Source organism: Grammomys surdaster, unplaced genomic scaffold (assembly GCF_004785775.1).
Source record: "Grammomys surdaster isolate TR1022 unplaced genomic scaffold, NIH_TR_1.0 362, whole genome shotgun sequence".
Lineage (NCBI taxonomy): Eukaryota > Metazoa > Chordata > Mammalia > Rodentia > Muridae > Grammomys > Grammomys surdaster.
Window position 1 is genome coordinate 3,587,846 of NW_021604781.1, and position 27,968 is coordinate 3,615,813.

The 27,968-nt window shown below is 42.9% G+C and overlaps 1 protein-coding gene across 3 annotated transcripts in view; it reads left to right on the forward strand.

Moving 5' to 3' along the window:
• Positions 1-23,788, forward strand: part of Rxfp2 (relaxin family peptide receptor 2) — a 61,779-nt gene extending 37,991 nt beyond the window's left edge. For all 3 annotated transcript variants that reach the window (XM_028779775.1, XM_028779774.1, XM_028779776.1), the window contains 7 exons: positions 2,629-2,700; positions 2,807-2,878; positions 6,091-6,162; positions 8,619-8,848; positions 9,438-9,848; positions 12,513-12,731; positions 22,564-23,788. In XM_028779775.1, the coding sequence (XP_028635608.1) occupies positions 2,629-2,700; positions 2,807-2,878; positions 6,091-6,162; positions 8,619-8,848; positions 9,438-9,848; positions 12,513-12,731; positions 22,564-22,823 (1,336 nt within the window). In that variant the 3' untranslated portion in view covers positions 22,824-23,788. The remainder of the gene's footprint in view (positions 1-2,628; positions 2,701-2,806; positions 2,879-6,090; positions 6,163-8,618; positions 8,849-9,437; positions 9,849-12,512; positions 12,732-22,563) is intronic.
• Positions 23,789-27,968: the final 4,180 nt, after the last annotated feature.

Genomic DNA, 27,968 nt, shown 5'->3' on the forward strand with positions numbered 1-27,968 from the left:
TGCACCCTGTGTGACATCCCCTGCACCCTGTGTGACATCCCCTGCACACTGTGTGACATCCCCTGCACCTGTGTGACATCCCCTGTACCCTGTGTGACATCCCCTGCACACTGTGTGACATCCCCTGCACTCTGTGTGACATCCCCTGCACACTGTGTGACATCCCCTGGACTCTGTGTGACATCCCCTGCACACTGTGTGACATCCCCTGCACCCTGCGTGATGTTTCCTCTAGCCCATGCACACCCGTGGCTTTCTTGCTGATCCACACATGTGCCTTCCACCTAAAGCTCTAGATAAAAATTCCCTGCTAAGCAGTGCTTGGGGACCATGATCGCACCTCTAAACTAGTAGGTTCTGTAACTGCTGCTGCCTCGTGGGCTCCTGACACCTTCCCCTCCTGGACTTGGATTGCATTCTTTTTTTTTTCCTTGGTATAAATTAGCATCTTATCCCAAGCTGGGACAGCACCAATAATCCAGGAATGACTCACTCAGAATCATCTTTATGCACGAAATAAGTTATCAAAAGTTAAATTACAGAACAGGGGAGGTGACCAAAAGTCACCAGCTTCCTAAACACCAAACTCCTATCTTAAGGCAGTCGTTCTTAACCTGTGGGTCTCCACTACTTTAGGAAATTGAATGACCCTTTTATAGGGCCTGCATATCAGATATCCTGCATATCAGATAGATATCCTGCATATCAGGTGATATTTACATTACAATTCATAACAGTAGCAAAATTACAGTTGTAAAGTAGCAATGGAAATAATTTTATGGTTGGAGTCACCACAACATGAGGAACTGTATTAAAGGACAAAGCACTGGGAAGGTTGAGAACCACTGCTATACGGCTTTCAGTCTGCAGCACAATGGATGCAGACCTGGATTCAGTGAACTACCTAGCATTAGAACAGTTGACCTGGGCACAGGTTCAGACAGCAGAGAGCACAGAGGAAAGCAGACTCTGGGACAGGTGTGTGTGTGTGTGTGTGTGTGTGTGTGTGTGTGTGTGTGCTCTATCTTTGTCCTTCCTGGGGATTCTATTAGTCCCAGCAAACACTGCACTGGCATGGGAAAGGAAGCATGCCCTGCTTGGCTGCAGTCTACCATATAGAATGCTAAATAGCAGTTTACTGTAAATGTGCTCATTCTAGCTAGAATTTTCCATATTAATGATAATAGTAACCACCCCAAAACCAAGTCCCAAAGTTGGCTTCCTAGCCCTCTGCTCCCTCCTAATGCTAAGCATCCTGGGATGCTGATCGCTGCTAGTATCTCCCAGTGGCCTCCGCCAGCTCTCACCTGGTCCATGTGGACGCCTCCTTCCTCACCACTCTCCTAACCCTTTAAACAATTGTCACCCTGTGGTCTCAAGCACTGTATCTGCTCACCTGCTCAGTTCTCCGATGTCAGCATCACAGAGGAGAATGGTCCAATGTAGGAATGTGACATTTCTAGAAGCATCCCCAGTGATCTCAATGCTCTGACTGCACTCTAGAGAAATGAAACCTTGGGGCTTGTGCAGGCCTCATATCTTACACCAGGGACTCATGCTTCTCCTCTATATCGCCCCGTATATTTTGTCTTTCACTCATGCTGAGTCACTTGCGGGTTCCTGAAGATGATAGCCCAGGCATTGGTTTTTCTAGCCATGCTTTACTCCCAGTGGAAAGCTGTACTTCTTTTATTAAACCTAAAACCAAACCCTGTGGCTTTGTTCTAGAACTTCCTAATTTCCATAACCAAGACCGATGACTCCACCCCTTGTCACTCATGTTTTGTTTTTTTCCCTTCCCTTATAATATAGATTATTTGTCCATTTTCTGTCCCTGTCACATAGCTGAGGCTGGGTACCTTATAGAGTAAAAAGGTTTGTTTAGCCCTCAGTTTTAAAGGCTTAAAGGTCCAACATCAGCCAGATTCACCAGTTCAGCCTCTGCTGAAAACATCCCAAGGGTGTACACGGGGGTTGCATGGTGAGATGGGATCCAAAAGAGATAATTTTCTAGATTGAAAAATGGTATATTTCACTAGAAAAGAACTATATAAGAATGCATTTAAACTACCAATGAATGTAGTTCAGCGGAAAAGCATTTGACTAGCATGCGTGAGGTCCTAGGTTCAATCCCCAGTAACAGGGGGTGGAGTATATTTAGAATACATAAATTTATCCACACAAGATTGTCTGAGTAGCTGCTGAGTGGCTGACGCTCATTTAGATGGAATGCAATATAAATAGAAGATTCAAGACTTGACCTCAGAAAGATTAGCTGGATAGACATGTGGAATGAGCAGGAATCACAGCCCTGTGGGTGATAGATGTGCACAGAGTGTGCTCCAAAGAGGAAATTAGTTAGAGATCTCAGAGCCAGAATGTGCTGGCAAAGGGGTGAGAGGAAATCCCAGACAGGAACTGAATGAGCAGGATGCCACATGGTCTGCCAGCGATGGAAAACAATCCCCTCGCTGACTCACAGGGTCTTGCTGTGTCACAAGTTCGCAGCCTGGTTGAACTGGATTCATATTTTCTCTTTCGTCAAGTGGGAAGATGGTAACTGTGGGGAGAGATGTCCCTGCTATTTATCCCAGTGTAACTGTGTTTGGTTTTCACTGTCATCAACAGGGACCTGTCTAGCAATATGATAACAAAACTCCCTGCCCACCTCTTCAGCAACCTTCATCTTCTCCAAAAGCTGTAAGTTCCCCTGTCTCGTCATCAGATTTAAGTGGCAACATCTTTGCCTTCCAAAATAATAATAACAGCCATACTTATCCCCTCCCTTCCTCTAATGGTAAAAAAGGAACCTGTCGTCCAATCCTCTTCTGTATGTCCACAAGAACCAGTTTGGAAGTCTCAAACAACTTCAGTCTCTGTAAGTAAAGCATTCTAATTGTGCCAGTTACCATTGTAGGCAGGCTATCTTGCTTGGAGACGTATTTGATTCTAAGTGGGTGTTTCTCACGCTGGGGCAAGCATCCCCAGGAGGCATGTCCAGGAAATCCTGACCACCACTGTCAATTATGAACTAAGTCACAGCAGAGTTGCTGTTATGGCCACTTAAAATCCACTGTGTCTGAAGCTGCGTATACATCCATCCAGAGAACTGCACTTAGAGGTAAAATCAAATCCCAAGTCCTTATGAAGAATTAAATTTGTAATAACTTTGTTTTGGAAAGCATTGACAGAAATCAGTTTTCTAAGACTGTCCTTCTTTTTCTTTGTCCCATCTCCCTAAAGAAATTATAGGATAAAAATCCATCTTTACTTTGTAATTAATGAGAACAGTCCCACAAAGACAAACAATTCGAACAATTTAGTGTTATTTGGGTATTTTACAATTTCAGCCAATTTAGTTCCAGTGGTACCAAAAATCCTGCCAATTCCTCTTTACAAATGTTGTGAATCCTTTCCCCTGGGTGACTATCTGTTGGCTAAAGTTTATTTGTCTTGACAAAAAGCAATATTATATTACCTATTTCAGCCTGACACATTCTTTTCTTTGACTCCAAAGACTGATGTTTTTGTTTTCTTTTGCTTGTTTAAAATGTAGGGCTTTTGACTATTTGTTTAATATTCTGAAACAGGGTCTCCCATAGCACAGGCTAGCTCAAGCTTAGTATGCAGTTGAGGATGACCTTGAATTTCTGATCCTCCTGCTCCACTTCCCAAGTGCTAAGGTTACTGGTTTGCTCCACTACACATCAGGCTGCTTCCAGAGACTAATCTTCAACATTACATTTCTTTTTGTTAAATAGATTTCTATTAGAATAGAAATAGAAATTTAAAATAGAAATCTATTTAAAAACACAAGAGTTAGCGGTCTTTGAGGCAGCACTAGTGGGCATCCGCTGTTGGGCAGCATGGCCTTTGCTCTTTGGAAGCAAGAGTATAATTACCCAGTCTATAAATATCTTGTTGTGATTTTTCTAAAGACTTATTATTTATTCGTGGTGAAGGCAGGTATTTGAACATGCACGCCAGTGGCTTTGGAAGCCAGGGGAGGACACTGGATCTCTGGAACTGGAGTTACAGACAGTTGTGAGCCACCTTGTGGGTGCTGGGAAGTGAACCTGGGCTCTGGAAAAGCAGCCAGTGCTCTTAACCACCAAGCTGGTTCTTCACCCCTAACTGTTTTTTGTTTGTTTGTTTGTTTGTTTGTTTGTTTGTTTGTTTTAACAGCCAACTTCAGGCCTTCGACATGGTTCTTCTCTAGACGAACAGTGTCAACATATTTCATTACAAACACTTAACTGCATGGGACTGTTTTTCTCCCAGCCCCAAGCTCCCCAGAATAACGACTCACTCAAAATATATGTACAAATACCTAAGGCCATATAGCTAGGCTCGTTCCATAACTAGCTAATAATTTAAAATAACCCACTTATACTAATCTACATTCTGCCACGTGGCTGGTTACCTCTGCTGCGGTACCACGTGTCTGTCTCCTCACATCTTCCCCAGAAACTTCCCACGCCTGGCTCTATCCCAGAAGTCGCTCTGCCTACCGGAAGTCCCACCTTCTGTTTTACCCTTTCTCATAGGCCGTAGGGTTTTTTAATTGACAGGTGAGGCATCCATACACTACACAAGATATTCACTCGGCACTAAATTTCTCAGGCAAAGCAGTCCTGTGTAAAAATGTATTTAAACCGCTGGGGAATATAGAATGAAGAACACTTTACCTGCATGAGGCCCTAGGTTCATTGCACCCATTTCTAAAAAGAAAACTTTCCCGCCGCTGTCTGATCCCTTTCCCAAAGTAGTAACAGTTAGGTATGCATTCCTCTCTTCGTCTTCTCATGTATTTATGGTCTAACAGTTTGCTTCTAAGACTCACTGGAATATGTACCTCACCAACACTAACTGGACTTCCTTGCAGACAGGCTATAATGGCTCCTGTGCCGCAGCAACCACACAATCCACATAAAATGTCAGTGGTGATAAGCGAGTAAGAAAGCTGAAAACTATATGAATGAAGTGGGGGTGAGGGGCTTTTAGAAGAACTCAGGATGTTCTCCCAGAGGGACCACATGGTAATTCTGTAGTATCAGCATCTCTTCACGTTTTAATTCTGGTTTAGAAAGCAAAGGGGTTCTTCTGTGAAGGAGCCACTGGGCCAAGGAAAATTCAGAAACCTATTGCAAAAAAATCTTTATTCGGATCATCTAAAAGCATCAGGATAAATCCTGCTTTTTAAAAGTGTCTTCCGATCACATGCTGCAAGCAGGAGTTTCTCACTGCGTTACACTGCCTTTCCCCTGTTTGCTTCTGGAGAGGTCTGTGGCTCTTCCTTTACACTGTCCTGAAGGGATCTCTGAGACCCGTACCTTCAGAAGTGCCTGGATAAACTCAGAATATCGAGGGCTCTTAACCACCAAGCAATCACCCCAGCTAACTCAGAATGTCCGGATGCCTGCTGGTGCCCTTTGAAGATGTTCTAGAACCTGGGGGGAAAGCAAAAAGGATAGTCCCTCTGGAGTCTTAGTAAATGATGCTTCTGAATAGCATCTTCCCATTGCCTCTGGGGTTCCACTTCAAAGACACATAGGCCAGGGATAAATGAATATTCAAATCCAGATTCCCATGGGACTCACTTTAATGATGTTTTCAGATAGGGAGTTCTAGGTATGAAATGAAACCCATGAACCTCCATGGCAGTCCTGATTAAATCAAAGTATAAAAATAATGTTGAACTCACATCAGACACCACTGCCATTTGATAGATTATTTACTTTATTTATTTATTTATTTATTTATTTATTTATTTATTTATTATTCCTGGATGTGGAAGCCAGAATCTTTTGTTTGTCAGGCAAGTAATGTAACCACTCTCCCAGCCCCTTGCCATTTCAAAACCAGTTTTATATTAAAACATAATGCTGCATCTAAGTGACACAAGAGCTCCCATGTTCAGCAGATGTTAATATTAATAATTTTTCTCAGAATGTCTGCTATGGAATATTTAGTCATATTTGAATTGGTAACATAAAATTTCAAAGTGTCAGATTTTAGATATGCCCAGAAAATGAAATGGTTTCAAAGTTTAATCTTAAACACATGAAACCTATTGTATATATCTTCCAGAGACCTGGAAAGGATAGAGATTCCAAACATAAACACAGGAATGTTCCAGCCCATGAAGAACCTTTCTCACATGTATGTATGTTTGAAGGGATAGAGGGAAAAGAAGGCATGATGAATTAATTCAAATATTCTCATGCTCAACTGTCTAATTATCGCTGAACTGTGTTTGCATGCAACAAACGTCTTCTTTCCTATTGAGAACTTTTTAATTTTGTCACCTTTGGTCCCTGTTCAAATAGAGTTCAATATAATGATGTGCCGACATGAATGACCCTTCTCTCTGGAAACACGATGTTTATCCAATTGAGGCCCAATAAGAGATCAGGGTACCAGAATGCCACACATTACATCAAATGAAGTCACTGGCTAAAGGGTACTCAGGAGAACCTGGAAACATTAATTCACTTCACATGAGTGAGCAGTCGGCTGCTCTCAGATGTGGGCTATGTAGATTCCAGGTGTTGTTTCTCTTATTAAAAGTGCACTGCAAATGGAGGTAATTAATCTTTATCGGTTTTGTTAAGTCACTTGAATATATATGGCTAAAGTGCACTGTGTAAGTTGTGTTCATATATGTGTTTTATTTTTAACATGACCATTTCTTTATCAACTGTATATGATCTATATGTTCCTGATTTCAAAATTAACCATTGTCATCCACAAAACTAGGGAGAAATCCCAAGATCCCAAAGTTGGGTGCAGCCAGTCGATGAGAGTGTTGAGGTGAATTCAGGTGCTCTTTGGGGACAACACGTTGGCTGTGTCTGTGCAGGGGGTGTGGTGCCTAAGAGACAGGGGTTCAATGTGTGTCCCCATGCTTTTGCTCATTCCCCTTCCTCTGGCACCATTAGATAAATAATTCATGAGGCTGCTCTTTACTTGCTGCAGGCAGAAGGTGAGTTTTTTCTTAGACTAGAGAGATCCAGACTTTTCTGAATTTGGTGCAGCTGGTGTCTAAATGCCAAGGTCATGGAGGGACCAACAACAAACAGAAAAGGAGCTAACTTAGCTACATCCCTGGTGAACGACCTGCTCTCTTCTCCTTCCTTGGCCTTCACTTGTTAAAGCATCCCTACCTCCTCACCCCATCCCTCACTCCCAAACCCCCATCCTGCCTGCCCCAGATCACAGTGGGAGAGCCAACCTGGCTTTCTCTCTCTCTGAAGACACTGAGCATAATGGAATCCTATAAGAACCAAGTTTGTGCCTGGAGTTCAGGGTAGGAAAAGAAATCAATGAAGTCAGATTCCCTTAATTGGATGTCAGCTGTTGTTAGGAAGCTGGACTGTAAGCTGCTAGGAATAGAATTTGCCTTGTATGTCTCCACAACATCCAGCACGCAACAACCCATCATCCTTTGGTGATCTAAGAGACATTTGTTGAAGCCTCTGGCGGGCACATAGTGATGCTGAGGCTTCAGCGATGGGAGAGAGGAAGAAAGTGCCAGAGTACTTTCACTCAGCTTTGAAGTCAGAGTAAATGAGTCAATAAGTAAATGTCTATTGATTCCATGATGATCCGTGAAATAAAGAGATAGAGGAAGGGTTTGGATGGTCAGTCACGTGGCGTTTGAGACAACCAAATACATCCAAAGAAAAAGCAGAGTCAAGGCTCTCCGAGGGACATGGGTCTGGCTTGTGCAAGATTAGAAGGCCACTGTACTTGTGTGGAAGGAGGCCGAGTAGCTAAGGGTGGCCGGGCACACAGTCTTGAGAGGGCTCCACACGTGGTACCATTGAATCATCTAACTTGCTGGTGCAGATACTGAATTCGGAGATGGTAAAAGTATATTCAGCTGGGGGTAGGGGGAGTAGGGTAATGAGTCACAGAGACACAGTGGAAGAGTAGAGATAGAACCTGTGCTGTGGGAGAAGATCTATACATACACCTTTGGAGTGTGGCCCTAAACCTAATGAGCTGGCTCTCTCCAACCCTCTAGAGTTCCCATGCCCTGATCACAAAAGTATTGATCACAAACAAACCTTCATTTCCCTCTGGAAATGAAATTCTAGCCCCTTTAAAGAAACTCTGATATGAACCCTGTGTTTAAGCTTCTCCTCCTAGCTCCAGCAAGACTCAATATTCCTCGTCTCAGACTCTCCCCTTCGGCCAGCACAAGAAGTAGGCTAGATGCTCAGTGTTAATTGAGAATATTTTTCGTGAGTCATAGATTCCCAACAGTGAAAGCCTGGAATGTTGGCTAGATCAATTTTTTATAGCGATCTACTTTTTAGAATACTCATATCCGATATGACCAGGGATGGTAGTAGAGCCCTGGAAACGTCAGATCTTTATAGTCCCCTGGCCCTTGACTCTCTAGACATAGATACACACTTCTGAAGTCTGTGTCCCATACAGTGCTAGTCTTTCCAACAGCCCCACCTAGACTAGCAAATTACTGAATGACAGTACTTCACAATAACACAAAAACTAGCCAAGTGCCAAGCCCTATTCCCGCCTGTAGCCCTGGTAGGGGTTCTGGAATCACTGCTCCCAAATGACTCTCTCTTTTTCTCCTTTGACTTCAGTTATTTGAAAACCTTTCGATACTGCTCCTATGTTCCCCATGTCCGAATCTGTATGCCCTCGACTGATGGTATTTCTTCATCTGAGGACCTCTTGGCTAACAGTATCCTCAGAGTGTCTGTCTGGGTTATAGCTTTCATTACCTGCGTTGGGAATTTCCTTGTCATAGCCGTGAGATCTCTCATTAAGGCTGAGAATACGACTCATGCCATGTCCATCAAAATCCTTTGTTGTAAGTATGCTTCTTGTATAAATAGAATGTCTTCTATGAGGTGATATGTATATAATGTATGTGTATATGATGTGTATACAGGATTATATATTCAACAAATATCTTTCAATACAAATTAGCTTCAGTGGGCAAGTATTTTCTAGATGTGAATGAACTTGTCCTTTGTGATTTTTTTAATCAGGTCTTAGAAATGAAAACATCAGTCAATCAGTGGGGGATAGAAGATGGAATAAGTTTTGAGATTTGTAAACTAATTGTTATTTATTATTAATTTCAGTTACAAAATCGCACATGCTTGACAAGCTCAGATTCTCCACTCCTGTCACTGTCAAGAAAAAGATGGGCAGATATTTTGTATTAGTCAAGAATATTTTGTTAACTATACAAGTAGTACATATTTTCATTTGGGTACTACCCCTCAGAAACTGTTACCCCTTTCGAGCCTTTTAACTGGAAAACAAATCAGGTCCACTGGCTGGTTAGTAGTCTAGTAGGTAGTTACATCGGTTCATTTAATACAGGAAGAAGGATCTAGGAAAAAAAGGAAAGATACTGAGCGCAACTGTCTTGGGCTGCTTGGCTCGTGCAGGTGCCGACTGCCTGATGGGGGTGTACCTGTTCTCCGTGGGCGTCTTTGACATCAAATACCGAGGACAGTATCAGAAGTATGCGCTGCTGTGGATGGAGAGTGTACCCTGCCGCCTGCTGGGCTTCCTGGCCACGCTGTCCACAGAGGTCTCAGTGCTGCTGCTGACATTCCTGACCCTGGAGAAGTTCCTGGTCATAGTATTCCCTTTCAGCAACCTGCGCCTGGGCAAGCGCCAGACTGCCGTGGTCCTGGCCAGCATCTGGATAGTGGGATTTCTGATAGCTGCTGTTCCTTTCACCAGCGAGGATTATTTTGGCAACTTTTATGGAAAAAATGGAGTCTGTTTCCCACTTCATTACGACCAAGCAGAAGATTTTGGAAGTAGAGGGTACTCCCTTGGGATTTTCCTAGGTAAATTTCATCTTTGGTTTCACAGAGACACCACCATCTTTCTAGAAATGACACAAAGCATCAGATGTGCATCTGTTCTTTCAGAAAGCAAACAAAGTTCTTGGCATACATTTTGTAGGTGTTTTTTTTATTAAACTTTTTATTGCTGAGGTTTAGTGTGGAAAACAAAGACACACTCTCAGAGCTTGGGTGATTCTTTTTAAATTGCTCCTTGTTTTTTTGCAATTCGTTCATAATGAGTATGACCTGGAAAAAATTCTAAGTTAATGTCCAGTCCTGAAACCCTACCAAACTACTCAAACTTCTTTTAAATCATTTTAACAATGTAGTTAGAATTTAAATAAATATTAATAAAGCTCTGGAAACTCACAAGCAGATTATCTAAACACCCACAGATTTATTACGTTTTGTAAACACAGCTCTTGAGATCCCCTCAATACAAATTCTTTTCAGCTTTCTTAATTCCATGATTTTTTTCCTTAGATATGATGATCTTATATTTTCCGTTACAAATAAATGACAGACTTTAGACCTTAACATTAAGGTTTTAAATTGTGTAACCTGTCTTAGTTCTGCTGGGAATGAAAGCTGTTCCTACAGCCTTCCTTTACCTAAGACACATCATTTCATCTGCCTCTTCTCCCCTCATCTTCCTCATCAACAACTCCTTGGTGCTTTATTAAAAATACTTTTCCCCTGCCTTCTCCTCCTGTCTGTCTCTGCCCACTGCTGTTGCTGTATTCGTACCCCCTCCTGCTGCCACTGACAACACAGTCCCCCTCCTCATGTAATATGTTCCACAGCCCTGGCTATAAACACAGTCCTTTCCCTCTAATCAGAAACCCACCAATGTCCCAAACCACTTTCAAGGTCACTTTAAATGGCTCGCTTAAAACACATCCTGTGGAGGCCCTAACCTCTGTCCCCATTTCCCCATTGATTCTTTCTTCTCAGGAAAACAAAACTCTGTGGTTGCATCATTTTGTTGATTCTCTTCAGAAACCAGTCTTGTTTAGCAGCCATGTGTTCATAAGTGTGTTCTTCCCAGGGTCGTATTGGCTGTTTAGGCTTCTTCCAGACTCCTTTCTTCACAGTACCTAGCGCCGGTGATCTTCATAAAGACCTCCGACATGAATGTGCCTGTGTAAACACATTCAAACCACCACTACTTACAGGGTCAAGAATTTACTGTGCATCTTCTATGGCTGTGCACAACATTAAGATCTAGAGAGACACCACCCCCAGCCCTCACAGACATTGCAGGACAGGGGGATGCAGACCCTCAGCTGCATCCTCAAAGCACAGGCCGAGAGGCACCATGGGTAAAGAGTATAGGGTATCCACATCTGAGGACGAGGGAAGGCTTCGAAGGAGAAATGAAACCCCAGCGATAGGGACGAACAGCCAAGGGAAGACAGGATTAGGGGTGGGAGCTGTGTTCCAGGAAAAGACGGTTGTTCAAAGTGGACCCCAACTCCAAGGGCCAGCCGGGCCCAATTAAAGTGTTAAGGAAGTTGGATGCGGCTAGCTTTTACAGCTAAGGCGCGAGACTCTGCTCCAACAGATTAAGCACCTACAGCAGAACCATTTTATTTTCTGCTAAGCTATACTCTCTGACAAGAGGCCCCAGACAAACCAGTGTTATATAATTCTATTGTACGACAATATAGTGAGCCCATGGAATAGGAAATGCTGTGGATAAAAATAATCCTGAATTTAAACTGTTTCCCCAACCATTACCAGTCTTCCACACAGTCTAAATTCAGTTTGGGAATGTTTTTAGCAGCTTTGGAAATATATGCAAATTTTATGCTTATTAAAAGAAATTTGTTGATCACTATTTTGGATTTTTTTTTTATTACAGTGAGAATAAAGCAAGCAAAAGAAACAAGAAATCAACGTTATAGGGGCTATCTGTGAAACCATTTGTCACCCAAAGAGTGATTCATTTAGTTGTATTCTTAACATTTTTATCTGTTTTCTAAAAGGAGCTTAAAGGGTTCTGAACCACAATAGTTTAAATTACTGTGGGCAAAAGGAAACAAAAAAAAAATGCATTTTGGTTTTATGTGTTATGTTTATTGAAATGCCCAAAGCTTAAAGAATAATGCCTCTGAGGCAATTATATTCGTGATAAATTCTAAGATTATTTTAATCATATGTATAAGACAAGGAACTAAGATTATTATCTATTTTTGAGACATACATCACAATCACAGCATCAGCTTAAGGGGTGACTTTCCAGGAACTAAAACCAGAACCAACGTGTGTACGTGTGTGTGTGTGTGTGTGGGTGGGTGGGTGTGTGGGTGTCTGTGGGTGTGTGTGCGTGTGTGTGTGTGTGTGGGTGTGTGTGCATGTGTGTGTGTGTGTGTGTGAGAGAGAGAGAGAGAGAGAGAGAGAGAGAGAGAGAGAGAGAGAGGAGGATAAAGGCAGTCTTGCTTCATAGAACTTTTGCCTTTGAAATCATCTTTTAAGGCTAATAAAAACCCAGTTCTTGATCTTATTCCCTAAACTTGGGAAGTTTAGTGACATAGCTCTGAGAACATAGGAGAGGGGGCTTCTGGGAAAGGCCAGTGTCGGGTGCAGTATTAGCAGCCACACAGCTGATGCTTCTCTGCTGACCCAGCAGAGAGTGTAAAACAAGTGTGCTTTTCCCAACAGGCGTGAACTTGCTGGCTTTCCTCGTCATCGTGTTTTCCTATGTCACCATGTTCTGCTCCATTCAGAAAACAGCCCTTCAGACTGCAGAAGTGAGGAGCCACATCGGGAAGGAGGTGGCTGTTGCAAATCGGTTCTTTTTTATCGTGTTCTCTGATGCCATCTGCTGGATTCCTGTGTTTGTCGTTAAAATCCTGTCTCTCCTTCAAGTGGAGATACCAGGTCAGTCCTCTTCCTCATCCCCAGACACACAGTGCCTTTTCAGGCCCTTTGATTGACAAGACCAGAGTCTAGGACAGTGCCTTGTGCATAGTAAGTTATCCATAAGTACCTATGGCATTGATACATGGAACTAACACTCCCACCCCTGTGTTTTATATTTAATATTCTAAGGTGGACAGTGGTGAAGTCCAGTGAAGAAGAATAAAAACACTGAAGCAAGAAAGAAGATAAATCTAAGTATTTTGCTTCTACCTGAGCTAGCTAGTGGTTCTTAGCCAAGAATATGAGAGATAGATAGATAGATAGATAGATAGATAGATAGATAGATAGACATACACAGAGAGAGAGGGTCTTAGTTTTTTGATTTATTCCTGTGAAGAGATATCATGACTAAGGCAACTCTTATCAAGAACATTTGCTTGGGACTGGCTTACAGTTTCAGAGGTTTAGTCAATTACCATCATGGCAGGAAGCAGGGCAGCATCCAGGCAGACATGGTGCTGGAGGGGTAGAGAGTTCTACATCTTGATCCACAGGCAGCAGAAGAGGACTGACTGTCTTGGGCATGAAGTCAGGAGAAGACTCTCCCCCACACTAGGCAGAGCTTGAGCATAGGACCTCAAAGCCCACCCTCACAGGGATGTATTTCCTTCAACAAAGCCACATCTCCTAATAGAGCTATTTCCCATGGGTCAAGCATATTTAAACCACCACACGCATATACATACATAAATAGGCAGATAGAGAGAAAGATAGACAGAAAGATAGATAGATAGATAGATAGATAGATAGATAGATAGATAGATAGAAAGATAGATAGATAGATAGATAGATAGATAGATAGATAGATAGATAGATAGATAGATAGATGGCTCCATCAGGAATTCTAGATTGGTACCTGGGGGCCAAGGCATACAGAGAGGTATTCTGCTCGATTCTCCCATGATTGAGATGCTCAGATTCAGATAGAATATCAACCCTATTCCATAGTCCTTACCATGAAGCATCATATCAGGATTTGAAGGGCTACTAGACTCATGGAAACACCCTTTCTTCACAGGGAAAACCCACATTTCATTGGTTTGTATTTAACCCGAAGCCTTTTCTAAGATCACAGCTTCCAGGAGCCACTGAGGGATTTATCCTAACTCTTAGAGCTTGGGGTCATCTTCAGCTCACGGCGCACAGGCAGATCCACCTCAAGAGCTGGTCGTGGTGGGAGTTGTGTGTTAGTCGTTGTGACAGTTCTGAGTCTAGCACATGGAAAGTGATGCAGAGCTCTTTTTCCCCCTCGTTTATGCAGTTATGTGTGGCCTGATTAGATGCCCCAGTGTGAAACGACACGCCAGGCCCAGTAGCCCCTCTTGCTTGAATTTTTGCATCAAGCATAGATGTCCATCAAGCCACGGGAGATGTGGAGTTGACGATCATGGATGGAGTCAGAGCTGAGTACTCGGGAGTCTTTGCTGGTCCGAGCCGTGAAAGTAGACGACATAAGTGTTTCTGTTAGCTCACTGGAGGAGGTCCAGCTGTGCGTAGCACAGATGTTCTCTTCAGCAACCTTCAATCTGTGACCCCTACCTGGACAGCTCAGCTCCTCAGACCATTTCAAATCCAATAGGACCAAATCATCCGTTGGCTTGCTTTGAAGTCCAATGAGGGACTATCTCTGTAGTATCTCTTACCTCCCACCCACCCTTATGAATTCTGTGATCTAAGCCCAGAGCAACTATGAACTTTCTCTTCTGTGGTTCTCTGATATGACATTAACATTTGTTGGGGGTTCCTCTACCTGGAGACCATGCATGCTCTCAGGAAACAAGAGTGTAGTCCGCTGAACACATCTCTTTCTCAATGCTCAATGCGAATTTTCTCTCCCTAATGGCACCATTCCCAGCCTCACCCAACCCAGTTGCTCAACATCTATAAGGTCTTGTTTCCACCGTGCTCGATAGCCCCACTTGAGCTGCATCATACCAACCTTCATCTTGAGTCCATGTGTCCATTGCTCTCTTAAAATTATAAATTCCAGAAAGGTTGGGAACATGGTTTATTCATCTTCACATTTTCCACTGAGCTCTTCACAACATGGTCTTCAACAAACATAAACTCAGCTGCCATGCTATGAGCTGCCCCAGGGAGAGTGAGGGGTCAGGAACACACCAGGCTGTTAACCAGCCTGAGCTCTATGAGGAGTCTTCCTCAGTGACTTGGGGAAGCTGGGGGATGTCCAGGGGTAGAGATGGAGGTTCATCATCTTTGCCTCCCAACACCTGTCTTTTGGCACAGATGCTTCTCCCAGTTGTGGGGGAAGGAAAACAAGGACCCGGATGAGTGAGTTGAATGTTTCCTGCTCCTATCCTGACCCACCCACTGGTCTGTCGAGGTAACATTGCTCCACTGGAGTGCCTTTTAGATGGCTTTCAAATGGCTCCCATGTTCTACAAGTCTCTTAACTCTTTGAGGGATGTATTCTTTCCTAATGTTATAATAACAAAGTATTCCATACACTTACTTTCATCATCTGGGGATCTGGCTAGCCAAAGTCAAGGTATCTTCAGGTTTGGTTTTCCCAAGGCCTTTCATATTGTCTTAAAGATGGCTACTTTAAACATAGCTTCCTCTTTGCTATGTCCCCACCTGTGTGTTCCTCTGTGTTCTCATCCAGGGTCTCCTCAAAAACAATTAAGCAGTAAGAATCTATAACTCCTTAATCTATAACTCCTTAAGAATTATAAGTCCTAATCTATAACTCCTAGGCAGCACCCATATGTACAACATCAGCTGCAGTGTGTTATGGGTATTGTGTGTCTATTAAGTCAGTATCTTCAGTCTATGGCTATATCCCAGTGATAAGTACTTGCCTGACATGCACAAAGCCCTGGGCTCTGTCCCCAGCACTGCAAAAACAAACAGCCAATTCCCTTCCTTCTTTCCTTCTTTCCTTCTTTCCTTCTTTCCTTCCTTCCTTCCTAATTTTTTTTAGACCAGTAGTATTTGGTTTTACCACATGTCTTTAAAATATCTAGTCTCTGGTTCTTGGTTATCCAAATAGTACATGTTCCTTCTTGTGGGGTGGGCCTTAAGTCAAATCAGACATTGGTTGGTTACTCTTACAAGTTCTATGCCACCATTGCCATAGAATATTTTGCAGGTAGGATAGAGTGTAGGTCAAAGTCCTGGTGGATGGGTTGATGTCCACATTTCTCTCTCAGTAGCCTGCAGAGTATCTTCTTGCACCAAAGAGACTAGACCATTGGGATGAAGGCTCCATGTAGGCACAAGTTCAGCTTCTCCATGTTCAGTGAGCCTTGTGGGTGGTGTTGATCTCAGTTTGATAAGAGCATTCCTTTGTCTTAGCAGCAGCATGGGTTGTTTGGAGATCCATAGGATCCCTTGACCAGTAATCAATTGAATGCAATGTAGTCTGGCCACTGAAAACCTTGCCCCGCTACAAGAAATGAAACTATGTATCTCCCATTACTAGGAGCTTTCATTAGGATCATTTCATAGATTCCAGGACGTTTCCATTGTATTAGGTTTGCACCCCATCCCAATTCCAGCCATCTCTCCCTGTACTCTCTCCTTCCACCCCATCCCACTCCACCTCTACCTAACCCCCACTTCCTCCTCCCAAACCTACTGGCCACCAGCCTGCCAAAAAATCTATTCTATTTCCCCCTCTGAGGGAGACCCATGTGTGCCCCACCTAGACCCCTCCTCTTTACCTAACTTCTCTGGGCCTACAGATTGAAGATTGGTTATCATTTGCTTACTGGCTAATATCCACTTATGAGTGAGTACATACCACATTTGTCATTCTGAGTCTGGGTTACCTCACTCAGGGTAATTTTTTTCTAGTTCCATACATTTGCCTGCAAATTTCGTGATATCATTTTTTAACAGCTGAGGAGTACCCCATTGTTGTAACTGTATAAATGTAAAAGTACTCCAATGTGTAAATGTACCTTCTTTTCTTTATCCATTCTTCTGTTGAGGGGCATCTAGGTTGTTTCCAGCTTCTGACTATTTTGAATAAAGACAAAATGAACATGGTTGAGTAATGTCCTAGTGGAAGAATGGGATGTCATTTGGGTATATGCCCAAGAGTGATATAGCTGGGTCTTGAGGTAGATTGATTTCCAACTTTCTGGGGAACGGCCATATTGATTTCTACACTGTCAGTTCAAGTTTGCAATAGAGGAGTGTTCCCCTTGCTCCATATCCTCACCAGCATGAGCTGTCACTTGTTTTATTGATCTTAGCCATTCTGACAGGTGTAAAATGAAATCTCAGAGTAGTTTTGATTTGTATCCCCCTGATGGTTAAGGATACTGAACATTTCTTTACATTTTCTCAGCCACTGGAGATTTCTCTATTGAGAATTCTCTGTTTATATCAGTTCCCCCAGTTTTAAAATTGGATTATTTGGGGTTTTTTATCTCTAGTTTCTTGAGTTCTTTCTCTATTTTGTATATTAGTCTTCTATTGGGTGTGAAGTTGATGAAAATCTTTTCCCTTTCTGTAGGCTGCTGTTTTGACAGTGTCCTTTGCCATACAGAAGCTTTTCCATTTCTTGAAGTTCACTTTATTCGTTGTTGATCTTGTGCCTTCACTATAGCTATTCTGTTCAAAAAGTCATCTCCTATGCCGATACATTCAAGAATATTCCCCACTTTCTCTCCTGTTAGATTTGGTGGATCTGGTTTTATGTTGTAATCTTTGATCCACTTGGACTTGAGTTTTGTGCAAGGTGATTAAAATGGATCTATTTGCATTCTTCTACATGCAGACATCCAGTTTGACAGCACCATTTGTTGAAGATGCTGGATCCCCCCCCCACTGTGTTTCTGACTTTATCAAAAATCAGGTGACCATAGATATGTGGATTTAAGTCTGGATCTTTAATTCAATTCCATTGATCAGCATGTCTATTTTTGTGCCAATACCACGTAATTGATTATTATAGCTCTGTAGTACAACTTGAAGTTGGAAATGGTGGGACCTCTAGCGGTTTGTACTGTTCTGGCTTGTTTTTAGCTATCCTGGGTTTTTTGCTTTCCCATATGGAGTTGAGAATTGTCCTTTCAAGATTTATGAAGAATTGTGTTGGAATTTTGATGGGGATAGCATTGAATTTGTAGATTTTATTTGGTAGGATGGTCATTTTTACTATTTTAATCCTGCAGATCTAGGAACATGGGAGGTCTTCCCTCTTCTGATATCTTCTTTAAGGACTTGAATTTTTTTATTATAGAAGTCTTCAACTTGCTTAGTTAGAATGAGTCCAAGACAGTTTATATTATTTGGGGATACTGTGAAAGGTGTTTTCCCCTAATTTCTTTCTCAGTCCATTTGTTATTTGTGTAAAGGAAGACTACTGACTTTTTAAAATTTTTATTAATTTTTTAAGTTAATCTTGTATCAGGCCATTTTGCCAGAAGTGTTTACCAGCTGTAGGGGTTCCCTGGTGAAATTTTTAAGGGCACTTATGTATATAATCTGAAAATGAAGATCCTTTAACTTCTTCCTTTCCAATTGGTATTCCCTTGTTCTCCTTCAGTTGTTTTATAGCTGAAGATAGAACTTCAAGTACTATATTGAATAAATATGGAGAGAGTGGATACCTTCTCCTGTTCCTAATTTTAGTAGAATTACTTTGGGTTTCTCACCATTTAATTTGATGTTGGCTTTAAGCTTGCTATAAATTGCCTTTATTATGTGTAGGTATGTCCCTTGGATCCTTTGATCTCTCCAGGACTTTTGTCATGATGGGGTGTGGGAGTTTGTCCCTGACCTTTTCTGCATATAATGAGATGACCATGTGGTTTTTGTTGTTCAGTCTGTTTAAATGATGGGTTACATTTACTGATTTTTGTGTGTTGCTTCTCTGGGATGAAGCTTACTTGATTATGGTGCATGATCTTTCTGATATGGTCTTGTATTCTGTTTGCAGGTATTTTGTTGAGACTTTTTCCATTTATGTTCATAAGAGAAATTGGTTCGTAATTCTCTTTCTTTGTCGTGTCTTTATGTAGTTTGAGTATCAGGATGACTGTGGCCTCCTAAAGTGAATTAGGCAATGTTCCTTCTGTTTCAATTTTGTGGAATAATTTAAGGAGTATTGGTATTAACTCTTCTTTGAAAGTCTGGTTGAATTGTGTGCTAAAACCATCTGGATCTGGTGTTTGTTTGTTTGATTGTTTGTTTGTTTGGTTTGGTTTTTTGGTTTTGGGTTGTTTTGTTATTGTTGTTGTTCATTTGTTTGATTTTGGAGAGGGAGAATTTTAGTGGCTGCTTCTATTTCACTGGGGATTAAAGGTCTACTGAAATCATTTATCTCATCTTGATTTAACTTTGGTAAGTGATTCCCATCAAGAAAATTATCCATTCCTTTTAGATTTTCCAAATTGGTGGAGTGCATGTTTTTAAAGTATGTCCTTGTGACTCTCTGGATTTCCTTGGAGCCTTTTGTTATTCCCTCCCCCTGCCCCTCATTTTAGTTCTGACTTAGTTAAGTTGGATATTCTCTCTCTACCTACTAGTTAGCTTGGATAAGAGTCTGTCTATCGCATTGATTTTTCTCAAAAAAAGAAAACCACTCTTTGTTCTCTTTGTTTCTTATTGATTTCATCCCTCGGTTTGATCGTTTGCTGCTGTTGTCTCCTCTCCAGTTTGATTGGTTCTTTTTGTTCTCTAGCTTCCAGATATGCTATTAAGTTGCTAGTATGCAATCTCTCCAATTTTCTTATGAAGGCACTTGGTGCTACAAACTTTCTTCTTAGCACAAATTTTATTGTTTCCCATAGTTTTGGGTATCCTGTGTGTTCATATTCATTGAATTCTAAAAACTCTTTGACTTCTTTATTTCTGGATTAACCCATTTTTTATTCAGTAGAGAGTTCAGTTCCATGAGTTTTTAAGCTCTTTTTTCTTTGTTTGTTTGTTTGTTTGTTTGTTTGTATTGTTCAGCTTTAATCTGTAGTGGTCAGAGAGGATGCAGGGAATTATTTAAATTTTCTTATATCTGTTGAGACTTGTTTTGTGTCCAGGTAAGCATGTGGTTGGTGTTGGAGCAAGTTTCATGAGATGCTGAGAAAAGGGTGTGCTATTCTGTGTTTGAGTGAAAAGCTTTGTAAACACCTGAGGTTCGTTTGGTTTATAAGGTTTGTTAGCTCTAGTGCTCCTCTGTTTAGTTTCTGCCTGGATGACCTGTCCGTTGGTGAGAGTGAGGTGTTGAAGTCCCCTACTCTCAATGTGTAAGGATCAGTATGTGATTTAAGCTGTTGTAGGTTTCTTATGCAAACTTGGATTACCTGAAGTAAAGTCTATCTGTTAGACAGAGTCTTTTTATTGAGGAATTGAGACCATTAATCATTAATGATCAATGATTATTGATTCCTGTTAGTTTGGTATTGTCATTGGTGGTGGTGGTAGTAGTGGTAGTGGTGATGGCGTGTGTGTGTGTGTGTGTTGGGGTGTGTGTATGTGTGTGTATGTGTTTCCCTTCTTTTGATTTTGCTGGTGTGAGATTATTTCCCATGTTTTAGTGAGTGTAATTAACCTCCTTAGGTTGGAGTTCTCCTGCTAGAGTAGATTTGTAAAGAGATATTGTTTAAATTTGACGTTATCATGAAATATCTTATTTTCTTCATCTACAGTGATTGAAAGTTTTGCTGGGTATAGTCATTTGGGCTGGCGTCTATGATCTTTTAAGAGTCTATAGGACATCTTCCCAGGCCTTTCTGGCTTTTACAGTCTCCAGCTGAGAAGTTGGATATAATTCTAACAGGTCTGCCTTTATATGTTATTTGATATTTCTCCCTTGCAGCTTTTAATATTCTTTCTTTGTTCTGCATGTTTAGTGCTTTGACTGTTACGTGCCAAGGGGACTCTTTCATGGTTCAGTCCATTTGGTGTTCTGTATGCATCTTGTAACTTTATTGGCATCACCTTCTTTAGGCTAGGAAAAGTTTCTTCTATGATTTTTTTAAGAGCATTTTCTTGGCCTCTGAGCTTAGTTTCCCATCCTTCCTGAATTCCTGTTATTCTTGGGTTTGGTCTTTTCATGGTGTCCTGGGTTTCCTGGATATTTTGAGTCAGGGGTTTTTTAGATTTCTTTGGCCAGTGTATCCATTTCTTCCATCGTATCTTCTATGCCTAAGATTCTCTCTTCCATCTCTTGTATTCTGTTGGTGATGTTTGCACCTGTACTCCCTGTTAGAATTCCTAAATTTTTTCAGTTCCAGAAGTCCCTTAGTTTGGGTTTTCTTTGTTGATTCTATTTCCAACTTCAGGTCTTGAACACGTTATTTATTCCCTTACACTCGTTTGTTGTGTTTTCCTGGATTTCCTTAAGGGATTTATCCAATTCCTCTTTAATGAAATGCTGTCATATTCGTAAAGGATGGTTTAAGGCCTTTTTTTCTTGTGCCTCAGCTAGATTGGAACATTCATGGCCTGCCGCGGTAGGACAGCTGAGCCCTCGTGGGAAGTTAATGCCCTGGCTGCTGTTGATCGTGTTTTTACACTGGTGTTTCAACATCTGGTTTGGGGATGATTAAATATCTAGGCACTGATTTCTGGATTTGTCTTTGTGGGGTGGTTTTTTGTTTCTTGATTTCTGTTTCCTCTCTGGATTTTTGGAGCAAGTGATGGTGTGTGTTGCCTGGTTTTTGTCCTGCTCAGTCCGTGTGTCCATGGGGAATGCCCACTGGTGTTGAAGGCTAGGAGAAACGGGGTAGGGGATAGAAGACTGGAGGAGAAGGTCTTTGTGATCCATTGAGGATGGGGTCGGAGAGGAAAGGGAGACCTCAGCAGGTTTCGTGCTACAGAGCCGAGATGCAACCGGGATGCTACCGAGGGCATCGATCTCAGGAGCAGGAGGAGAGGTGTAGGTCCACCTTCAGCCTATTTGTTGCCCTGTGAGAAGTGGCCCTTGGGTTAGCGGGGGTTGGGGGGTGGGGGGTGGGGGGTGTCTTCTGGAGTTGGGGTCTGGGACAAAAAAAAAACAGGTTGGGGGAGGAAGGTTAGGAAGGGAAGATCCGTGAGATCCACAGAAAAGGGGGGGGGGAGGCCACCACAGTGTTCTGCTGCAGTGCTGGGGATGAGATTGGGGAGCTGGGTCTCGGTGAACAGAGAGAAGAGGAGGAGGTCTGCAGACAGCCTGCCTGGCTTTCCGGCAGGCATTGATGTGTTCAATAAAGCCAAGGTTAGGTTTTATAGCGTGCAGTGTAATGCCGTGGAAGGGGTACCTCAGCGGGCCCATGCTTACGCATCCCTCCCCTGGAGAAGAGTTTATTTGTAGACATGACAAGGGGAGTTGAGAAGGAGTCAAGGCAGAGAAAGACAAGAAAGAGAGAGAGAGGAGGGGGGGGGGGGCGGGGGCGGGGAGGCAGGGAGGCAGAGAGGCAGAGAGGCAGAGAGGTAGGCCGGGAGGAACACTAGAGATTTAGGCTGGGGGTAGAAAGGGGCTAGAGAAAGGAGAGGCCAAACAGTCCCTTTTATAGCAAGCCTAGCGTACTTGGCTGTTGCTAGGTAACTGTTGGGCGGAGAGTAGAAGGAATGCCAATGGCCTGTGGTTTAGCAGTAGGTGCCTGCTGCAGTTCCAGGGTGGGATTCAGCCATGAGTGGGGACAGAGAGGTTAGGTGAGGACGGTGTGTGGGATCCACAGGAGATGTTGTGGGGGAGGTTGCAGTTTGTGTTCTGTTGCAGCAGTAGGGACGAGATGGGGACGAGATGGGGACAGGGTGGGGGAAGGGAGGCCTGGGTCTCAGGGAACAGAGAGGAACCACTTTCTATTTTTTTTTCAAACTTCTTTTATTTCTCCAGGCACAATCACTTCCTGGATCGTGGTTTTTTTCCTTCCGGTAAACAGCGCCTTAAACCCCATCCTTTACACCCTCACCACCTCCTTTTTTAAGGACAAGTTGAAACAGTTGCTGCACAAACATCGGAGGAAATCCGTCTTCAAAGTTAAAAAGAAAAGTTTGTCTGCTTCCATTGTGTGGACAGATGACTCTTCACTCAAACTTGGAGTGTTGAACAAAATAGCCCTCGGGGACAGTATAATGAAGCCGGTCTCCCCGTAGTGGTTTTGGAGCACTGGATTTTCAGGGTACTACTTAAAACAAGGTACAATTTGGGGAAGATGGCATCTGAGACGGTTTCCATCTTGGCCAGAAGCCTCCCGTTCAGCACCAGGGACACAGTGGAATGGCTGTTGGCCCCTGCATTCCGGTGACAGCTCTATGACCTGTGGACCAAGCTGAGAATAGCATCGCAAGCCTCTCCTTCTTGCCGGCCCAGATCTGTCAAGCACAAGTGAATCCACGTAGAGTGATACATGGTGGATCTCCAGGAAGTCAGCACTGCCTCCCTACCCCTGGGTGCCCACATGTAGCCACCACCATGGCCTTCTCTTACACCGAGTTGCATGTCTGTTAAGTCTGGGCATCCGTGACATCTTAGTCCAGTGTGACCATCATGACACAAAATGAACATCTTTGTCATTGCTCTTTCAGTAGCGAATGAAACCATCAACATCTCTTTAATACCTTTGACAGCCTCTGCAGGTTGCTGGAATAGCACCTATGGATGCAGTTCTTCACACCAGTTTATCATGACTAGCGTGACCAGACAAGCAGGAAGCTGCTGTGGGAGCCTAGAACCAGTCGCCTCTTGACTTCTATGTAAGCTCAGAAAAGCTGAGATCTTAGATGTGTTTTTCTAAAGTTACCCACGGAGCAAAGGAAATCGGAAACCCAAACTTCCCCAAACAGTTATCATTCTCAAATGCTTTAGAACAATATTTCTATTGCTGGTAAGTTCTCTTCTCATTTAGCACAGAGACAAGGAGAGTTAAAAGGTGACTCAGGATGGCGGGTCTGATGTGGGGCCATTTGCTTAGTCGCACAAATCACCATTCCCACACAAAACTGCCAGAAACTTTGGCTTTGTGTTTTGAAAGTGAAAAATGTTTATGAAGACTTGGACACTTTTATACTGAAAGTTTATAAACGTGAGGGAAAATACTATGAATAAATTTATATTTTGCATTTGTCTGTGCTTTACTTTAAGCTTAACAAACAATGTGGGTGGGTCTGTGGTCGGCTGAGTGCGTCTCACCACTAGGGTGCACTCCACTGTCTCACCAGACACAGCTGACATTTCTGGTCTTCTAACGCCAAAGCGTGAAATAGTAAGTGAACTTTGTCAACTCCCTTCCCTTCTTTCTGGGTTCCTTAGAAGAGAAAAATGCAAACATCTATTAAAGCACACTGTGTCACCTTTTCCTACAGAGTGAATGGGATATCCTTCTATCTGGTAACGTCCAAAAAACAAAACAAACAAGCAAACCCCTTAACGTTATCACAGTTATCCTGGTTTGTTTGCTACCTAACTAAAATCATGAAACAAGTTCCTCCATTACACCAAGAATGTGTTTCTTCTATCAGGGAGCGATTCGCATTTGGATTCTATGAATTGCAGCGTGGCCTGGGCTGCCTTCTTCCCTGAGGGTTTCAGCCTCTCTCTCTGTCATTTCCCTTCCTGGGTATTCACTGGTTATGCAGAGTCGCTGGCATCTTGTTAATGTCCTTAACCACTCTTATGATATGGATCGTAAATGTCTTCTAATGGTTCCTGGGGGCTTCATCCCCGGGTGCTGGCACGGTTGTGAGTTTATGGGACCTTCTGAAAGTGGGACCCATATAATGAAAGTTAAGTCACCATGGGTGTGGCCTTCAAAGGATCTTGGCATCTTAGCCCCATCCTTCCTTTGTTTCCAAGCTGCTGTGAGGGAGTTTCTCCTCCTGTGGACTGAGGCAGCACGGACTGAGTTCCACTGACACCTCTGACCGTTTTTGCCAAATCACTGCTTCCTTAAATGCTCAGCTCAGATATTCATCGATGATGGAAACCCAACAGACGCAGCCATGGCATGGCTTTTTCCAAATCGATGATCCAAACAAAGAACTTAATACAGACAGACTAGGTCCTTGGTCTAGAATATTTCAGTTTTGACCCCAAAATCTTTGTCCATAGCCCATGACCAAATGTGGTTAGTTTTGTCGATTTGACACAAACTTGACACACCTGAGCAAAGGAAATTCAGTCGAGGAGGTATCTTCATTAGATTAGTCCCTGGGTGTGTCAGTGGGGGATTTTCTTGATAATTAATGTGGGAGCCCAGTGTGTACAGGGTCTGTTAGCATTCTAAGCTCCGCCCCACAGTTACCTGGCAACAGCCAGGTAGGTCTGACCCACTATAAATGGGGCTACTTGCCCCCTCCTCGCTCTCTTGCCCTCTCTTGTTTCTCTCTTGCTCTTTCTCTGTTTGCCTTTCCTCCTCTCTCCCCATTCCCTTCCCCCCTCTATCTCCACTTGTTCATGGCTGGCCTCAACTTCTCTACTTCCCCCCTCCCCCCGCCTTTCTCTGCCTCTACTACATTCTTAACTCCCCTCCCCAAGTTCTGAATACACTCTACATGATACCATCGTGTGGCTGGTCCCTCAGGGGGAAGGGACATCTTGGCATGGGCCCACCGAGGCACCCCTTTTCCCCATACCCCACCACACCTCCATAGAACATATCCCCCACTCTCTTTATCTTTTTATAAACACATCAGTGCGAGCCCTAAACAAATGGGCTTGCTCTGTATAAGAAAGACAGCTGGGCAAGCCGTAGGGAGCAAGTGGTAATCAGCGTTCCTCCATGGTCTCTGCTTCAGTTTCTACCATGAGTTCCTGCCCTGGCTTCTGTCCTTGATAGAGGGTGACCCAAAATGTAAAAGGAAATATACTCCTCCCCTCCCCCATGGTATTTGTCAGTAGTTTATCAGAGAAACAAACAAGAATACCCAGTTATTTACCTGACAGCTGTCAGTCATCAATGCTCATGTTGTTCTTGAATGGAGGGTTTGAGATGCAAACGATAGAAGCTTCCAGAAAGTTGGCAGTTTTATGGGAAACTAAAAGCCACATAGTAGTCAACAACCTGATACCATAGCATCCAGTTAAGTCTGACAGCCTAGTGATTTACATTCTTACCCTACACTGCCACGGGAATAGAAAAACATTACAAATACTTCTGCTTTTAGATAGTAATTCCCACTGGATGGTGGTGACACACATCTTTAATCTCAGCATCCTGGAGGCAGAGGCAGGCAGATCTTTGTGAGTTAGAGGCCAGCCTGGTCTACAGAGGGAGATCCAGGATAGCCAAGACTATGCAAAGAAACCCTGGAGGAAGAGGAGGAGGAGGAGGAGGAAGAGGAGGAGGAGGAAGAGGAGGAGGAAGAGGAGGAGGAAAGGAAGGAAGGGGAAAAATATCCCTTTCATCTCAATTGAATGAGACCTTTTGTTAGTGCAAACCTGTTTTCTAAACCTAGATTTCTATGTGGCTGTGTAAATACCATGTAAATTCAGGATATTTATTTATTTATTTTGCCAATCTAAACATCAGGTAGATATGACTTCAGCATCTGAGAGAGGCTGTAGCCTGCGCCACCTCTGAGTGGGAGAAGATCAGGGTGAGTCATACAGTCCACATTCTTACATTGCATATGTGTCAAGAACATCTTCTCTTGAAGAGAAGAACACGCCCTCAAATATCCACAGGAGCCTCAGACGGAAGTCTAGAAAAACTAAGGTTTTTTAGTAATTTTTATTTCATTATTAAGTCTCAATTATTTTTACTAATAAGATTGTTTATGCCCATCCTATCTGGTTAGTTTCTGTCAACTTGACACAAGCCTAGCTTGAAACACAAAGCAACAAACAGGGGAGGAGAGACTCTCAACTGAAGCACTTCCTCCATCAGATTGGCCTGTGAACTCATCTGTGTGGCATTGCTAATCGATGCAAGAGGGCCAAGCCCACTCTCGGCGGTGCCATCCCTAGGCAGGAAGGTCTGAATTACACAAAGATGTAGACTAGGAGGTGGGGGATGAGCAAAGCAGTAAGCATCATCCTTCTGTGGTCTCCACTTCAGTTCCTGCCATGAGCTTCCCTACATGTTCAACTATATAACTTGTAAGCCAAATTAACCTTCTCCTCCCCAAGTTGCTTTTGGTCATGGTTTTTATCACAGCAACAGAAAGCAAACTGGGACTCAGGTTTTAAAGAAATCAAACAGATTTGAGCTTGGTGTGCAGACAGTGACAGCAGGACACATTTCTTGCTTCTCTATACCCTAGCTCAGCTCCTTTCACAGGGGCCCCTAGCATGGGTAAGCCACACAGCTTCACTCTCTAAAAGAAACTGTGGGTACTCTAAAGGGTACTCTGGAGCCAGACTGAATCCATACTTGCTGATTCTTTACCCTCTTACATCAGCCTCTGTTTAATAAGCAGTGTGGAGAGCTACAAAATGCACAGGACAGAAAGTGAGAAATGGGAGACTTTGAAAAATTACACATAGCCTGAAATCTCAGTTTCTAGATCAAGCCAGAAATACATGTGAGATGTGGAAGTATGTTGTGTGAGGAGCTTTTAACATGGCATAAATAGACATGTGTTATCATGTTACCAGGAGTGACCTGTAGTGGTTTGGATGAAAATCCTCCCCTCCCTCCTCCAGAGGTTCATACGCTTGCTTCCCAGTTGGTGGAACTGTTTGGGAAGTATTAGGAGGTGTGGCTTGGCTGGAAGAGGCGTGTCCCTAGAGGCAGGCTTTGAGAGTTCAAAAGCTCACTCCATTACCAGTTAGTTAGTCCTCATTTCTCCTGCTTTTGGATCAGATGGGAGCTCTTGGCTCTGGCTATTGGTCCAGCATCATATCTGCCCACCTGTCTTCCTGCTGCCTGTCATGATGATCACAGACTCTAACCCTGTAGAACTGTGAGGCTCCAAATTTAACACATTTTTTAAAAAATATATAAGTTTCTTTAGTCATGATGTTTTGCCATGGCAATTGAAGGGTAACTAAGACAGATCTTTGGAGATGGAGGCAGGAGGATCACAAATTGAAGACCAGCCTGAGTTATTGGAGGGCTATTGGTCTGAAAAAAGTAAGAAGGGAAGGAAAGAAGGACAGATTGGAGGGAGGAATGACAGAGGGAAGAAGAGATGCAGGAGGAGAAAAGAAAGAAAAAAACATTAAAGGACTCTCTTACTCTAGAGAATAAGAAACTTACCACAAAGCTCTCCCTTTATATTTATCTGTTCGTATGTTTCTGTAACATAGGTCTGTTGTCAGATGACCTGTTGATGCAAGGTAAAATACACATGTTTAAT